The sequence below is a fragment of the Humulus lupulus genome, chromosome 4 (genome assembly GCF_963169125.1).
Source record: "Humulus lupulus chromosome 4, drHumLupu1.1, whole genome shotgun sequence".
NCBI classification, from domain to species: domain Eukaryota; kingdom Viridiplantae; phylum Streptophyta; class Magnoliopsida; order Rosales; family Cannabaceae; genus Humulus; species Humulus lupulus.
This window is the reverse complement of record NC_084796.1, coordinates 9693803-9712269: the sequence shown is the minus strand read 5'-3', so window position 1 is coordinate 9712269 and position 18467 is coordinate 9693803. Positions and strand designations below refer to the sequence as shown.

General features: G+C 38.0%; 1 protein-coding gene across 1 annotated transcript in view; it reads right to left on the bottom strand.

Moving 5' to 3' along the window:
• Positions 1-10124, bottom strand: part of LOC133831874 (probable LRR receptor-like serine/threonine-protein kinase At1g56140) — a 50954-nt gene extending 40830 nt beyond the window's left edge. The window contains exons 1-19 of the mRNA XM_062262280.1: positions 9931-10124; positions 9437-9626; positions 9291-9362; positions 9135-9206; positions 3608-3679; positions 3391-3462; positions 3126-3197; positions 2944-3015; positions 2767-2838; positions 2611-2682; positions 2418-2489; positions 2248-2319; positions 2087-2155; positions 1920-1985; positions 1706-1753; positions 1392-1456; positions 696-1039; positions 357-558; positions 88-264 (exon numbers count right to left, since the gene is read on the bottom strand). Of these exons, the coding sequence (XP_062118264.1) occupies positions 88-264; positions 357-558; positions 696-1039; positions 1392-1456; positions 1706-1753; positions 1920-1985; positions 2087-2155; positions 2248-2319; positions 2418-2489; positions 2611-2682; positions 2767-2838; positions 2944-3015; positions 3126-3197; positions 3391-3462; positions 3608-3679; positions 9135-9206; positions 9291-9362; positions 9437-9626; positions 9931-10021 (1972 nt within the window). The 5' untranslated portion in view covers positions 10022-10124. The remainder of the gene's footprint in view (positions 1-87; positions 265-356; positions 559-695; positions 1040-1391; positions 1457-1705; positions 1754-1919; positions 1986-2086; positions 2156-2247; positions 2320-2417; positions 2490-2610; positions 2683-2766; positions 2839-2943; positions 3016-3125; positions 3198-3390; positions 3463-3607; positions 3680-9134; positions 9207-9290; positions 9363-9436; positions 9627-9930) is intronic.
• Positions 10125-18467: the final 8343 nt, after the last annotated feature.

Genomic DNA, 18467 nt, shown 5'->3' with positions numbered 1-18467 from the left:
ATTCAAACATCTTTTGTAAACACATTTTGAAGTGTGTGTACTGATCACTTTGTTACGTGCCATATTATAGCTGTTAAAATAGATTACCTTCGTCGTTGTCGTTGTCGTTGTCGCTTTGAGGCTTCTTTTTTATTTTTAGAAAATATAGAATTCCAAACACAGAGAAAAAGATTGAAACTCCAATACCAACAGAAGCCCCTGCAATGAGATTAGTCCTCTTGTTCTTCTTGGTTGGAGGTTTGTTACTGACTGTAGGAATGAATTCTGGATGATGGAACCTCAATGAATTAAACTTTTATGGGAAGAAAACAGACTTTAAACTTTTATAGCATCCTAAATATTTGACTACATATTACCTGGGTTAGCACTGATGGCTGAAATAGAGGGTCCATAAGTACCTGCGGAAGGTATGCAGCAAGTTCCTTTTCCAGCCCAAAAAAGATGGATTTCAAGGTAGTTCTCTATAACTCTCACCTTCGTATAGTTCTTCTTAATAGAGTTACCATTTCCTCCAACTGTTTCCTTTTTCATATCAAAATCCTTCAAAACAAGCTTCCCCTGAGATTACAAGAATCAGCTCTGAGAGCTTGGGATGATCAAGTATTATGATAAACAGGACTTAATTTACAGACTTTTGAGCTAAGACAATGTTCAGAAAACAACTTCTTTAAACAATCCAATTATGTAATACTCACTTGGATATAAATATCAAACACACGCCTCCCAATACTTTTCCAAGACTTAGATGGGAAAGTTGTTTCTGCAAATGAAAGTTCTACAGTGTAGGCACCATTCTCAAGGCCAAGACCATAATATCTTAGTGATGAAGCAGAAAGCCTTGCTGTCAGGAAAAGTGCTGATTCTGAAGTATAACTCCCTTTACGGTTCACGCCAAAGCTTCCAACACTGCTAACCGCCCACCTCTCAGTGCTGCTAACATAATAAGTAGCTGGACCAAGAGTTTCATTGTCTCTTTCGTACAAAATACCATTAGAAGGCGTTATTTCAGGACCGCCACAGCTAATCCCAAAGTTATAATTGATAATTATGCAAAGACACAATCCATACACACACACAAATGAGAGATAGCAAAAAGATGAAGAGAGAAAAGGGAGGCTAGAATGTATTGCAAAAATAGAGAGAATGTATTCTAGGTTACAAAACTAATAAGCCAAGCCTTTTATATAAGGCAAAAGATATAAAATAATAATAATTAAGAAAAGACTAAAATGCCCTCAAATAATAACTCTAACAATAATCTGTACCAGAGAACTAATAATCATTAAACATTTCAAGAATGATTACTGCAAGTAAGAGTAGTTAAGATTTCTTTTTCCATAATACAAAGCCATGATTTCTCCTCTCAAAAGATAATTTTTAATCAGACTCACAGATGCCTTTGCCTCGATTGCAAGGAAATTTCTGCTGAAGGCAATATAACCCTGAGGGAAGAGCACTGAAATAAACAAAAAGAGATGTACCACTTAGTTTTTCAAAAGTAAGAGAATTTGATTGTCAAACAGCAGCAACCAACTAAGCCATTTATTTGACTACTCCGATCAATAACTAAAGAGAAAAGTATTTGAAAATTCTGAAGAGGACTGAAACAAAAGCATATAATGTGAGCTAAGTAAGATTGAGAGTCAAAAACGGGAGAGCAATTATGTAGAGAATGATATGTAATTGAAACACTGCATAGAATCACCTCTTCTTTAAACTTTTTATATTGAAATTGTTTCCACCTACTAAATTCCTGCATATTAGAATCTCCACTCCACCACAAGATAGATAGTTGTTAGTTTCTTATCATATGTAGAAAGAAAGCACACAAACGGAACAAGAGTCCAGTTTTGTATTAATTTTAATAAGAAGGACAAGCATATTACAAGGGGAGTGAAGAGTAGAAAAGGAAGGCTTACATTTGTAAATTAGGTTGATTGACCCAAGTAGGAAGGTTTCCCACTAAATTATTGTATGATAAATCTCTATCGAAGCATAACATAACAGCATATCTATTAGGCTGTCCAATGTGTATTTGTTCAATTAAAGCCAGCAAAAAAATCACATTTATAGAAAATATACTTACATAGTATTAAGAGAGGTGCTTATTTTTTGTTGGGGCAGCGTACCACTTAAGCTATTGTTTCCAAGAAACCTGATTAGAAGGAACAGAAAATATGTTCTAATACATCAATATAATACCTGTTAGGAGGTATGTGATGGAATAGAAAAGACAAGAAATATTACAGTTCTAGTAATGAACCCATGTTGAAAAGAGATTGAGGAATTTGCCCACTTATATTGTTGAAGCTCAGATCACTGTAAACAAAAAGTACAACTTCATGACTCAACAATGAAATCTAGGAAATAATACCAATAACAAATATATTTGAGTCTCTAACTCTAAAGTAGCTTACAGCTTTGTCAACTTTTGGTAGTCTCCAATATTAGAAGGAATTGAGTCTGTGATGTTGTTATTCCTCAGTATTCTACACATTGCATTAAAATATTGTTACATTATATTGCGAAAAAAGAAACAATGCACAAGAAAAATAGATGTATTGTCATATATAAAGTACATGATCATGTGTGGATAAACATATTACTTACAAGAATCTTAAAGACTTCATATTCTTGATAAATGCAAGAGAAGAACTTGCATTAGATATTTCACTTAACCACCTACACATATAATTTAAACTCAAGAATGTTAGCTTTAGAAATTTGCATATAAATATGGAAGTGACTATTAAGTATGGTACTCACAAGGCTGTTAGAGAAGTCAGATTCACAAAAGTTGGTGGTATAGGTCCTTCAAAAGAGTTTCCTTGAAGAGCCCTGTAAAAATCATAGGCAAGGAACTAACAATTGTTAATATATTGTGATATATTAAGTTGTGCCACCAATATATTTACACAAATGAAATTGCTCAACTTGGCTTACAAGGTAATAAGATTTCTCCAATTCCCTATAAAGCCAGGTATCTTCCCTGTTAGTTCATTGTCTGATGCCGACCTGCATTAGTTAAAGATATCATAAAAAATGAAACCTATAACTTTTTTGTTTCCTTCTTATATACCAATATAAGATATCTATTGAATCACGAGGTAGAAGAAACAGTTTACACGCTTTGCAAGCTTGTGAGATTTGCAAATGTTGAAGGTATCTCACCACTAACTCCAGAACTATCAATGGAACTGTCAAATAAACAAGGAAACAAAGAACTCAGATTGGGGCCAATGTGCAACTGCAATCATCAGTTGAACAGAAAGTCTCTATGGGGTTCATGCTGGCTTTATGAACTCTAACTAAATGTTGCCAGGAACAACTTAAAATCCTTAAAAAGGAAAGAGAAAAAGAAGGGAAAGAGATGCAATGATACAAACTTACAGTGTTTGTAATTTATTTAAATTCCCCAACTCTTGCGGCAAGGTACCAGAGAAGTTATTTGATGAAAATGACCTGTATAAAAAGTTTATCTCAAATATTAGTTCAATAGCATCATAAACTATGAAAGAGAAGACAAGAATATGATTGAATTGGGCAAAGGAAATTCAGATTACATACACTAAGATTATATATAAATATATAAAATACTGCAGCTTACAAACTTATTAGCTTAGTAAGTCTTCCCAATTCCTTTGGTACCTCCCCAGAGAGTGCATTTGACTCAATGCTCCTAATTTTAGCCAAATGAAAAAAAAAATGATTAAAAAACAAGTAGCATAACATATCAAATTTTGTTAGTGTTAGAATATTTATTTATATGGTATATAAAATTAATTTGTTATAACTAATTGATTTAATATATCAAAATCAATATTTTATTTATTGACAAAATATTCTAATTAATGGTCAACATTATTTATTACCCAATTTTGCATATCCCAACTGATTGAGATAATATCTCAATCTGTGGCAGAGACTCTGATGGTAGGTCTCACTCTGTAAATATAGAGTACCGGTCCCCAAGCTCGCTGCTCATTTCTGACTTTTAGTAACTCCATCTAAAAGAGTTAGTGAGAGCTTGGAAGTCTGTATACTCGATCTAATTTCTGTTTATTTTCTTTTGTAGATCTAAAGCTAGATGAAGATTATCAATTGCAATGGCTGAAGGTATACACTATTCGATAATTTCTTTGTATATGTTCAATCTATATATCAATTCCGCTTACATGTATAGAATTGTTCATATTGATAATTATGCAAAGATACAATCCATAAAACCCAAATGAGAGATAGCAAAAAGATGAAGAGAGAAAATGGAGGCTAGAGTGTATTGCAAAAATAGAGAGAATGTATTCTAGGTTACAAAACTTATAAGCCAAGCCTTTTATATAAGGCAAAAGATATAAAATAACAATGATTAAGAAAAGACTAAAATACCCTCAAATAATAACTCTAACACCCCCCTCAAACTCACGATGCAGCAACAATAAGCATCGAGAGTTTGCCAACTAGAAATTGAAAACGAGAAATAGAATGAGACTTAGTAAAAAAGTCAGCAATCTGTAAAGAAGAAGGAACAAAAGGCAAAGTGATAGTGCCAAGCTTCAGGTGGTGACGAGTGAAGTGACAATCAATCTCAATGTGCTTGGTGCGTTCATGAAAAACTGAGTTGTGAGCAATCTGGATGGCACTCTGATTGTCACAATACATAGGAGTGGGTTGAGAATGACATACACCCATATCTACAAGCAGCCATCTTAACCAAACAATTTCTTTGGTAGTAGATGACATAGCGCGGTACTCTGCTTCAGTGGAAGATTGGGAGACAACAGTTTGTTTCTTACTTTTCCAAGAAATAAGAGAATCACCCAAAAAGATACAGAAACCAGTAACAGACTTCCGATCCGTGGGATCACGACCATGATCAGCATCAGAGTATGCACGCAGCTCCAAGGAAGAAGTGGAGGGAAACAAAAGGCTTTGAAAGATAGTACCCCGAAGATACCTCAAAATGCGAAGAACAGCTGCCCAGTGAACAGTAGTAGGAGAGGCAACAAATTGACTAACAATGTGAACAGCATATGCAATGTCGGGGCGAGTGATAGTGAGATAAACCAAACTGCCAACAATAGTGCGATATAAAGTAGGATCATGCAAGGGAGTGCCATCAGAAGGAGAATACTGAACATTGAGCTCAAAAGGAGTGGCAACTACTTTTGTATCTGTAAGACGAGCACGGTCAATAATGTCAGAAGTGTATTTTGACTGAGAAAGAAGATAGCCTTTTGGGGAGAAGGCAACTTCAATACCCAGAAAATACCGAAGAGGCCCCAAATCCTTCATCTCAAACTGAGAAGCTAATTGAGACTTTAACACTGCAATTCCATCTAAATCATCACCAGTAATGATCATATCATCAACATATAAGGAAAGGAGAATACGACCTGCATTGGTACACTTAACAAATAGTGCTGAGTCATGATTACTTGAGAGAAACCCAAGAGAAGTAACAACATTGGAGAACTTCTCAAACCATGCTCGAGGAGCCTGTTTGAGACCATACAGAGCTTTCTTAAGCTTACAAACTTCTCCATGATTATGAGGGACCCCAGGAGGAGGAACCATGTAGACCTCTTCATGTAAATCGCCATTCAAGAAAGCATTCTTAACATCCAACTGAGATATATTCCACTGACGAGCAGATGCAACTGCTATAAGAGCACGGACAGTAGTCATTTTTGCAACAGGAGCAAAAGTTTCCTCAAAATCCATACCATACTGTTGAGAAAATCCCTTAGCTACCAATCTAGCTTTGTAGCGTTCAACAGACCCATCAGACTTGGTCTTGATTTTATAAACCCAACGAGAACCAATTGTATGTTTACCAGGAGGTAAAGATACCAAATCCCAAGTATCTGTCTTGTGCAAAGCTGAAAGTTCCTCATTCATAGCATGCTGCCAAAGAGGGTCAGTAACTGCTTCTTTATAGGATAAAGGCTCAGAGAGACAATGAATAGACGCTAAAAATGAAGTGAAAGGGATAGAATAAGACGAATAAACAAAATGTGGTAGTTTAGTAGACTTACGAGTGCGCTAAGGATAGCGAGGAGGATCTACAGTATCAGAAGGATCTAGAACAGCTGTAGGCGGAGGTGTTTCAGAAATGTCAGCCTGCGAAATACCAGTATCAATAGCTCGAGACCTGCGAGAGTAATGACGTGGAAAAGGGACTATAGGAGCAGGAGAAGATTCAGACTCTACAATTTGAGGAACTTGAGGAGAAGAGGTACTTGTATGCTCGCAAAAAGGATCAATATGAATAAGATCTGATTTGGTCAAGTTGTGAGTAGTGCCAGGAATAGAAAAGAAGGGTATATGCTCAAGAAAAACAACATGGCGAGATACATATAATTTTTGAGAAGTTGGATCAAAACAACGATATCCTTTTTGGCCATCACCATAACCAAGGAACACACAAAGTGCAGAGCGTGATGACAGTTTTGTACGCTCTACACTAGGACGAAGAACAAAGCAAGTAGAACCAAAGACTCTCAAAGAAGAATAATCAGGAATATGTCCATATAGTTTTTCAAAAGGGGACAAACCTGAAGTGATTGAAGATGGAATCTTATTAATAAGATTGACTGCAGTGAGAACTGCTTCTCCCCAAAACTGACTAGGCACAAATGAGGACAATAAAAGAGAACGAGCAGTTTCAATAATGTGTCTATGCTTTCTTTCAGCAACACCATTTTGTTCAGGGGTATCTGTACAAGAAGTTTGATACACAGTTCCATCTAAAGCAAGCAAATTACAGAATTTATTTGAAGTATATTCACCACCTTGATCACATCTAAAACATTTAATAACAGAAGCATGTTGAGTTTTTACATAAGCTCGAAAACGATCATAAATATCATAGAAATCAGAACGACATTTCATTAGAAAAACCCAACAAAATCGAGTGTGATCATCAACAAAAGAGACATAATATCTAGACCCTCCTTTTGTAGCAATAGGAGAGGGTCCCCACACATCAGAATGAACTAAGTCAAAAGGTGCAACAGAACATGAAGTACTTTTACTGAAAGGTAAAGCAGAAAATTTTGCAAGTTTACAACCACTACAATCAGAAATATCATGAACTTTCAAATCTCCTAAGGTTCCTGTAGAAGCTAAGAATCTTAAACGGGAAGCTGAAACATGACCAAGGCGAGAGTGCCATAAATAAAAACTAGACGATGATGGAGACAATCGAAAGGAAGACAGATCAGCACTAGGAGCTGCAAATACTGGTAATTTCAGCTCATCCAAAACATATAAACCCCCCCGCCTACGGCCGGTCCCAATCAGCTTCTGAGACTGCGGATCCTGCACATGACAAGCAGTAGAAGAAAAAGACACTGAGTAACCAGAATCACACAATTGACCAACAGATACAAGGTTTAGTGAAAGCTTAGGAATATGGTAAACATTAGGAAGCGATAAATGATGACTGACAACAGAACCAACACCTGCTAATGGCATAGGAGTACCATCAGCAGTCATGACAGGCACAGATGATGCAGGACACAAGGAAACAAAAGATTTCGAATGTGGAGACATATGGTGCGAGGCTCCAGAATCTAAAATCCATGTAGAGGATGTCATACCTGAAGAGCTAGTAGGGGGCTGACCTACCGAAGAAGAGGCAGACATGGCATGTGGCTGCATGGTAAGAAACTTCTGAAACTGTTCTGAGAGGGCAGCAAGAGCAGGATTGGAAGATGAGGCCCCAAAATCATACGAGTCAGATGGAGGTACAGTAGCAGCGGCATTAAATTGCGGAGGACGGTATGGTCGAGGTTGTGAGTGGTTGCCAAACTGTGGTTGGCTACCATAATGAGGCGGTTGATTACCGAATTGAGGAGGTCTGAGTTGATGTCTTTGTTGCTGGGTTGCACGATTTACTAATTTAGGACACTGAGCCTTCCAGTGACCTTTTTGTTTGCAAAAGCTGCATTCATCAACTCCAACCTTTGTGTGAGGTTTATTCTCATGGTGAGTAAAGTGTCGAGAAGGAACTACCAAAACAGAGGGACTGGGTGCTGGGAGGATGCCTTTTCCTGCTTGAGACTTAAGACGAATTTCATCTGCCAATAGTTCACTAACTACTGAATCAACCGAAGGAAGTGGAGAACGATGCAAAATAGAGCCATGGAGTCCCTCAAAGTCATCACGAAGTGCCATCAAAAACTGAACCAATCGTTGTTCCTCCCTACGAGCAATATATGGTGCAAAAGCTCGTAATTCTGCAGATTCAGTAAGGGCCAATTGATCCCATAGATCTGTCATAACTGAATAGAACTCTTGAATACTCATATCTTTCTGTTCAAGAGCTCTAATATCTGATTCTAATTGATATTGCTTTGCAAAGTTAGACTGAGTATACAGCCTTGCAAGATGGTCCCAAACTTCCTTCGCTGTTTCATACTTGGCTAGTTGGGTACCTATGGAGTGTTCTACAGAGTTGTTTATCCAAGTAATAATTTTTGAATTATCCACTTCCCAATTTTCTAGCAAAGTTGCATAATCCGCTTTGTCATTTGTTGGTTTAACCAAAGTTCCAGAAACATAACCCCACATCTTTTTCCCTTTCAAAATTTTTTTCATCACATAGTTCCAATAAGAATAATTCTTTCCATCTAACCTCACACTAATGGATTGAAGGGAATCATCTCTATTACTTGCCATTTCAGAAACAAATTTCCAAATGCTATCTCAGACAAAAGTTCCCAAATTCTGCAATATGACGAAACCCTAAAATTTCAGAATGAACACGAAAATCACATACCGAGTTACTGCAAAGATGCTTCGACCCAATTTGCTGCAATACGAAGGAGACCCAAGCCAAAACCTTCTCTGATACCATGATAATTATGCAAAGATACAATCCATAAAACCCAAATGAGAGATAGCAAGAAGATGAAGAGAGAAAATGGAGGCTAGAGTGTATTGCAAAAATAGAGAGAATGTATTCTAGGTTACAAAACTTATAAGCCAAGCCTTTTATATAAGGCAAAAGATATAAAATAACAATGATTAAGAAAAGACTAAAATACCCTCAAATAATAACTCTAACACATATGTCTATATTTCATTTAATCTAACCGTTAGTTCCAAGCTCAAATTTTAGGTACGCTTACAAGTCTTGCATGTCAGTGAGGTTCCCAATTGATGGAGAAAGAGAGCCTGTCAACAAATTCCGGGCCAAATTCCTTCAACAGATATATGCACTAGGTTATTATGTGACAATAAAGAGATGGTGATGATAATGGAAGGTCTAATTAATAAAGTCATACAGTTCTGAGAGAAAGGTCAGAGTCCATAGCTCTTCTGGAATTTCACCACCAACATTCTTTTCATAAACGTGCCTGTAAACAGATATTCAGCTTTGATCTTGTCTAACAAGGTATTAAGTATACTAATACATATTATCAGAGCTCACAGTTTGGTGATGTGGCAGAGGGAGCCATCCTTGAAAGAGCATTCGCATTTGATGAAGGCGTTGTTTGAGCTGTCGTCGTTGGAGGTGGAGTCGCCTATGGCAGCACCACTGCATGGTTCCCCACTTATATTCCATTGCCGAGTGTCAGCCTTAATCCCCCATTGATCAAAGATAGAGTTCAAAGCTCTCACTGCATGCAAATCATATCATTTTCACCTCAATGTTAATGATGGTACACGTTGCTCTTGTTTAAATCACAAGTCATCGTGCTCATGTGATAGGCCAATACAATAGTATAAACACAGTAAACACAGTAAACACTTAAACATGACTATTTTTTTTTAATCTTAACCTCTGATATCTTATTAAAAAAAGTACCTGCTGACATGCATACAAGGTTTTTATAGCTTTTGCAAAAAACAGCATATCTATCTATTAAAGAAAAAGAACTACAATAATATAATATAATATATATATTTATATAGAGAGAAGACCTTCAGAGGGCTCTGTAGTGGGCTGAGTTAAAGAAGCATGACTAAAAGTGGGGAAGGCCACAAAGAAAGTAAGTATTAGAGCTAAGGACATGATTATTAATTCACATGAATATCTCAGTCAACCCAAACAAAAATGGCTAAATGGGCTTTCTGGTCACTTGGAGCTCAGATAGCAGAGTTCCCAAATAAAATATCAACCCACTGTTTAATTAGTAGTAATCATATTGTGCTGACTTATGCAACCACTCGCATTGATCAGGTGGAAACATTTTCCTGAGTATGAATGGCTTCAAATGCTCAAATAATGCAAGGTGATCCTCTTTCAGTCTTTCTCATGTATAGTTTGACTCAGTCAGACAAAGAAATTTCTTAACAAATGCAATGTTATAATTGATTTATTGATTTTTCCACTACAATAGAAGAGAAGGTAGTTGAATTGAATGCATTGATAAAGATATGAGGACAAGAAGAAAACTAGCCAAGAAGGAAGTTTAAGCATTATCCGGAATATTTTATAGTATTGATATCCTAGAAAAGGTTTCCTGGACCAAAACCCCTTGCCTTACTATTTGGAAAAACCGCCTGAGAAGCGTGTCCCCTAAGCTACCCGATTTTTGCACCCTAAGAATTGGCTTTTCCAAACAGGCATACGAAAAAAATTTACCCAGAAAATCTCCCCAGAAAGTGTAACCAATGAGTCATGCTTCTAAATGGTTTTTCCTACGGCCGAGGCCCCTAGGATAAAAACCTACGCCTAAAATACCAGCCAAAAACCAGTAACATACTGCATGCGATTATAGAGAAAATTTACCTAAGCAACAGTGAAGGAAAAAATCTTAAAACATGCACAAACGGAGGACTTACCGAAATTTTTGCTGGGGTGAAACTGAAAGGGTCGTCTGGGTTGGAATCCTGCTAGGATTGCTGGTATCGGAGTCTCGAAGGAGTTCTCGTGCCTGAATTTCTGGAACGCTGGGAACAGTGACCGGAAGAAAGAAAGGGTTTTGAGACTGAGAAGAAATAAGAAAATGAGGAAATTTTCAAATGAACAGGTAGCCCATGCGAAAGGTGGCCAACCCTTTTATATACGTAATAGGCCAAAGGAAGGGAGCCGTTGGATCGCCTTGATGTAAGATACGAGGATCAATACTCGAGAGACGAAACGACGGCCGAGTATAGGCTAGACCATTTAATGCGGTTCTCGGAAGACGTACCATCACCAACCACGATGCTCCACGTATTCGATACCCGCATAATGGGCGGAATGTGAAGAGTCCACAGAGAAGCCTAAAAGCCCCCACTGTGGCCCCAAGTGACGTCGTGTGCCACGAGCAGGGGCTTGGGGGGTAAATGTACGCCCTAAATATCCACGGGCTATTAACGAGTTGAGAAATGACATAATTATATCAGCCACGTGAATGTCACATACCCGGAGTTGCTGTTACCAGGTCTCACCTTTTTAGCTCGACGTAACCGAAGGCTTAATACGATTACTAAGAGTCGGGTCAGGAGTATGAGATCACGAGCTGAGATTATCTCAGTTCGTGGTGCGAGCTTGAGTTGGCCCCTCTGACTCCTTGTAAAGTCAACCACACAATGTAAACGTGCATATATCAGATATCACATGTCTGATCCACCCCTGAATTTTCGGACACGCAGCATAAACGTGCGTGTTCAGGGGCCCATGACTGGGTTGGGCCATGCGGCCCATTATCCCCATTTCCTATTGATTAGACCACACTTAATTGTCAGGTTTTAAGAATTAATCATGAATGTCACAGAAGTGACATGACGGGTAAGAAGGTCACGGGATGACCTCCCTTGCCAACCCCAAGGTGTCCTCTCGCTATAAATATGGAAACCCTGGGAGTTGCAAGGGGTTGGATTCTAATCTGTAAAGAAACATCTTGTAAAGAATATCAAAAAGATATCAATAATAGTGGCTGGTGGACTAGAATGATTTTAACCTTTGAACCACCTAAAAAAATATTCGTGTTATCATTGTATTTTAAGATCATTCATCTATTACGGTTCATTCTCAGCACTAATCCTGCTCTTTATTCTATTAATTATCTGTTGCCGAAGAACCACGTCAACAGATACATATTTAGTAAGTTTGGGGACTTAAATAATACAAAATAAAATATAAAGACTTAAATGATACTTTTTTAAAAGATGGTAGACCTTTACTGATATAAACATAATCTATTAAAAAAAATCTATCAAAACAATCTATTATTAAAAACTCTTTAAAAAAAACAATTCATTAAAAATTTATTTTGGAAACCCTATATTAAAAAATATATATAAATTTATAATTTCTTTTAAAAAATATATATAATTTATAATATAAAAATCTGATTAAATCTTATCGTTTAATTGAAAATATTAAAACAAAATTAAAAGAATAATCAAAACACTAAATCATAATGCTTCGACCTATCATAACAAATTTATTTCGAGATAATGTCTGACGTTCGTGAATATCACAAATACTCTTGAGTTGTGATTTTTTTTCGAGAATGCTTGGGTGAATGAAGCAAATTGTTGAGTGTTATGTTTATAGTGGAGTAATCTAGGAATTAATAAATAAGATTATTGAAATAAAGAGTTTAATTAATAGTTTGGTTTATTGGAGCTTCGTATTATAGGTCCATGATCCCCGAGTCACCTCTATTCTACACTGTCAAGGTTAACAATGTCACAAGGAAGATTAATTGAGAGAATAACTAAACTGCAAATGATTTAATTTTTCAGTGTAAGGAAATAATTATATGATAATTATGTGCAATTGATTAATTGTAAATTAATTAATTAATTATATAGTTTTTATTTGAAAAACTTTATATTAGTTCAAATAAATATTAATCATATTTTGATTAATATCTGAGAGAGTTTAATTATTATCTTCTTATATATTAATTATTTAAAATTGATAGATTTTAAGATAAAGTTGATTTTGAATTAAATGATATTTATTTTAGGATACATATCTTGTCTTAAAATTAATTAAACAAAATCAGGCATAGAAAAATAGTGGCACATCTGACAGTGAGTGGCGCCACTCACATATTTAAATTTTAAATTTCAAATTAATTTGTTTATTTAATTATTCTTTTTTTAAATATGATTTAAATTAGATAATTAAAATAGGTTGTAACCTATCAGTTTTATTTTAATTAAATGAAGATTAATTGAAATAGTTTAATTATCTTTATAAACCTGAAAAGAAACGATTTTTTTCTAAGTCAGTTGTTTCTAAGTTATAAGACTCTCTTAACAATAGAATTCTATAAACCTGAAATTCTAGAAGTTTCCATAGTCTCTCTCTACTTAAACATCTTTAGATCTCATATGCTAAGTACATCTAGATAGTTTAAATCAACCTGTGAATCCTACATGTCCACACACGTCCTTGTGTGTTAGAGGAACGACTTGAAATGATGAGGTGTGAGCTTTCATAAGGATAAGAAGATCGTTGATTTTACTAAAAGATTCAATGACACTTGATAGACTACAAGATGTAATCTATATTCTTTATATGTGTTATTTAATATATTATATATGTATGATTCTGACTGGTATTAATGATTTTTGAAAATCCATCCCTATACATTAGGCTACATATTTTGATATTTTTCAAACTTAATACCAACACACTTTACTCCAAAGGAGGCCTTATCCATTCTCGTCTAATTTGGTGTCTTGACAAAACTAGGTTGTACTCATTTAAGTGGATATTGGGTGGTTGTACGCCATAAAATTAGGGGCAATTTTTACTTACATACAACAAAAGTAAAGAATTTACTATAATAATATCACATATAAAATTTATACAATTACTAGATACAAACAACGTGCAATATGCACGTTTGCTTAGTTTTATTTATAGAATTTATTAACTATTTTTATTAAATTTATATTAATGTCATAAATTTTAAATAAATATTATATTTTAATTAAATAATTTATTTATTTTTGTTTAAGTTTATGTTTGTTCTAGTTTTTGAATTTGGGAGTAACAACAAGAGATTATATATTATATGTTTAATGTAATATTAAATATTATAGGTTGATTTTAAACTTCTTGCTAGTTTTTTTAAAAACATAATTTGTTACTAATTGACAGTAAATTATATTATATGTTTAATATGATATTATTCTAATAAGTGAGTTTAAGTTTAATTAAATTTTATTTAAGTTATACAATGATTTTATTATTTTTAAATAACTATCATTATAAAATATCTAAAAAATATTCTATTTTAATTTGTTTAATTATTTATTATTTTTAAATAATTATCATGTAAAAAATCTAAAAATATTCTATGTTAATTTGTTTAATTATTTATTATTTTTAAATAATTATCATTATAAAATATCTCAAAAATATTGTTATACCCAGATTTCGAGCCATGGTAAATATGACCTCGAAAGCTGAGTTCGCAATAAATGGTCTCGTGAGGATTAGAGTATGATCTAGGATTGTAAATCGAGCATGCAAAGTATGATATATGATCTCGAATGCGGTGACCTCGAAATGATCTCGATCTCGAAAGGTAGCTCCGAGAACACCTTCATCTTCAGGAACTTCGGAGCATGGGTCTTGAGCTCGATGTACTATCTCGAAAGCAATGTTAGCTCGGGAGATGTCAGTGGCTCGCACAATGACATGAAACCTGAGATGCTGAAGCCTCGAAGATACGCTATAACCACCTTGAATATCTACAAGTATTGTAAACATGAGATGTAATCCCCAAGAATCGTGGGATATTATTTAGTCAGTTATGCATTCCCTGGTCTTCAGGGACGTTTCCTTTTTTATCTGATTAAAGGCATTTAAAGCCATTTATTTTTATTCACAAAAGAGTAACTACCCAAAATATGTGGGATAGTATTCTGCATCCTTCTCTATAAATAGAGAAGCCATGCACCATTGTAATGGACCGAAATTCTGATCCTTGAGAGAAAACTCTGGAGAATTCATGCTAAAGAATTGTTCAGAGATAATCTTGAGATTAATAACAGAGACTCGTGGACTAGGCAGATTTAACTGCTGAACCACGTAAAAAACCGTGTGTTTGATTCGTTTATTTCTTTTGGCCATTGTCTTTAATTGTTTACGTGCTCTCTTCTTTTATCTGTTGACGAAAAACAGCGTCAACAGTTTGGTGCTTTCATTGAGAGCCTTAAGCATCCATCCCTGAGAGATTCATGACTGCAAACAATCAGAACACTCCTGAAGAAAATTACCCAAGGCGCCCTGGAAAACAACCAATGGAGAACCCGGATGCTGATGAAAGAAGTGGGTCCTCTGATTCCCGGGGACCACCTCCACAACCAAGGGATGAGGACATGTACTACAATCCTGAGCATTATGTCCCTATTGTAGAATTGGAGAATCGGCAGCTGAAACAGTTTTTGGCAGAAGCCAACAAACGTAACGAGGAGTTGACCAGGATAGCCGCAGAGGCGCAGGTGGCTCAGCCCCCGCCTCCGCGCGAAAACCAAGTCCCTCCTCCAAGGGACGTGCACGTTCCTCCCCGGAGGCCCCGTGGACGTCCACGGAAAAATGCTGCCACAAGGAGGCCGACACAACCTCCAGCACCAGCAGAGCCATCTGCTCCTAGGCCTCAGAGGAGTACCCGAGCTCGGGTCCCGCCTAATCCACCTGTGGAAGTGCCTGCAGGAACTGAGAACAACCGAACTCCTGCCGAGGCTCGGACTCAGGTTCCTGGTAGTGCACCGAACGCGACTGACCCATCTCGGGCAAATTCTGGACCCTCTAGGCCGAGGCAAGGGCGACAACCACCGTCGCCTATACGGTTCCCTCCGTCTCCCATAAGATATCCTTCACCTCCCCGCAGAAACGCTCAACCTGTTCGAGATCAGGATCAAGGGCGTGCAGGGGAAAGACAAGGAAACAGGGAGACGTTCCAGGAGCGGAGAGGCGCACCATCTGAGAGAAGTCAGACGTCTCGATCTCGCACTGCGGAGACAAGGAGACGTAGAAATGATCCACCACCAAATGACCGATCAATGAGTTTCACCAGTGATGAGTCTGGAGAGACTAGGTCCGTCAGTAAACACGACCGAGGTCGTAAAAATACTGGGAATCGCAAGAGTCATCCTGACCTGCGAAATCATTTGAATCAGAGCAGGGGAAAGGGAGATCAGACAAATCCGGATCTAAGGAATCATCTGAATGGGCGTAGAGATCCCTCACGGAGACGCGAGCCTGGGATCACGATTAATGACTATCAATTCCAGACACCACCTAAGGATCCAGTTCAAGAAAGGATTGATCAGCTCGAAAAAGCCTTTAGGCTTTTGAAGAATGAACGAGGGAGTGGTCGATACGAGGACTCTGATGAGGAGCTCGAGCCATTCGCTCCTAATATTTCTAACACTCAGTTTCCTCAAGGGTTCCGGATTCCTCACGTCCCAGCGTTTGAAGGAAAAACCGACCCATGTAGCCACCTGAGTACATTCAACACTATTATGAGAGCCAGTAATGTAGGTTACGAGCTCAGATGCATGTTGTTTCCGACATCATTGGCCGGACATGCCAAGAGTTGGTTCGAGAAGTACAAGAGACATTCTATAACTTCGTGGGATCAATTGTCTAGAGACTTCAAGAAGCAGTTCCGGGCTATGATGGGAGTCAGACCCGAAGCATCACTTTGACTAACGTCCGACAACAACCGGGCAAAACACTGAAAAGCTATCTGACAAGATTTAATCTTGAGGTCGCCCGAGCTCGAGATGTGGATGACAGTGGGCACCTAATGGCTATCCGAGCTGGTGTTTTACCCGAGAGTGCCCTTTGGGATGACATGCAAGGGAAACCGGTGAGGTCGATAACCGAGTTTAACAAGCGGGCGCAGAGATTTGTCAATGTAGAGGAGGCGAGGTCAACGCTAAAAGCAACCTCGCAAACCGAAACTACAACGATAAACATTAACTCCGCCTCAACCTCGGCTGACCCAGCGGCTTCACAGCCTACCTCAGAGAATCCCTCTAAGAGGAAAAAGAGCGAGGGAAATAACCCCGAGGCTGAAGGAGGAAAGAAAAAGAAAGGAGAAAGGTATTACTCCGTATATAAAGTACACACCGAGCTCAACGAGTCTCGGGAAAATATATACCTGGCAAATGAAAACCAGGTCCCCTTCAGGCGTCCGGACCCAATGAGGAATCAAAAGTCCAAGAGGGATTCTAGTAAGTATTGCCGGTTTCATAGAGACACCGGACACACAACTGATGAGTGCCGACAGCTGAAGGACGAGATCGAAGGGTTGATCTCGAGAGGTTATTTCCGGCAGTATGTCAAAAACCAGAGTACTGGACAGACCACTACAAGCCAGAGAATAGCCGCGCCTTCGGCGGCACAGAATAATAACTCCCGATCTCGGGAAGAAGACAGGCCTCCGCCGATAGATGGAGATGACGTAATAACCATCTCGGGAGGTCCTCATCTTGCAGGAGGGGGTAGAAATGCTCAAAAGCGATATGTGAATGAGCTGAAGACAGGGGACGGGTCTCCTTATGAACCCGAACCAAGGGCACCAAAAAGCCAAAGAGTTGAAACTCAGCCTATAACCTTCACCGAGGAGGATGCCTCCCATGTCCAGTTCCCTCATCATGATCCACTTGTCATCACCCTGCAACTTGCCAACAGAAGAGTGCGCCGAGTTCTCATAGATAATGGGAGCTCAGTAAACATTCTTTATAAAGCAACGCTAGAGAAAATGGGACTCTCCCTTCGCGACCTGAAGGCTTGTGCAACCACTTTGTACGACTTTTCTGGAGAAGGAACTGCCTGTATGGGATCCATTGAACTCCCTGTGACCTTGGGAGACTATCCAGTCTCGGTGACCAAGATAATGGAATTTGTGGTAGTAGAGTTTCCATCTGCCTACAATGTACTGCTCGGGAGACCCGCCCTGGTCGAGCTGGGGGCAGTATCATCTGTAAGGCATCTGGCCCTTAAGTTCCCAACCCCAAGCGGGGTCGGAACATTAAAAGGAGATCAATTGGCAGGAAGAGAGTGCTACAACATTTCCTTGAGGGGAAAGAAACAAACGAGCGCTCAAGCACTCGTTGTCATACAAAATAAAGATGGGACAGTTTTAGAATTTGATGAGGAGATCGATCCGAGGATTGAGGAAAAAGTTGACCTCCAACCTTTGGAAGAGCTCGAGGAGGTTTAGCTCGAGGAAGCTGATCCCTCAAAGAAGGTGAAGGTCGGAAAACACCTCCAAGACGAATCAAAATAGCAATTAATTTGCTTTCTGAAGAAAAACCAGGATGTCTTCGCATGGTCACACTCTGACATGGTGGGAATAAGCCCTAATGTAGCGAGCCACGCATTGAATATAGACAAAAGCTTTCCCCCGAAGCAACAAAAGCGAAGACAGCTGGATGAAGACAGAAAGAAAGCACTAAAGGAGGAAGTTGACAGACTGAAAGCAAATAATTTCATTAGGGACGCCTTTTACCCTGACTGGGTGGCCAATCCAGTGTTGGTCCCGAAGCCC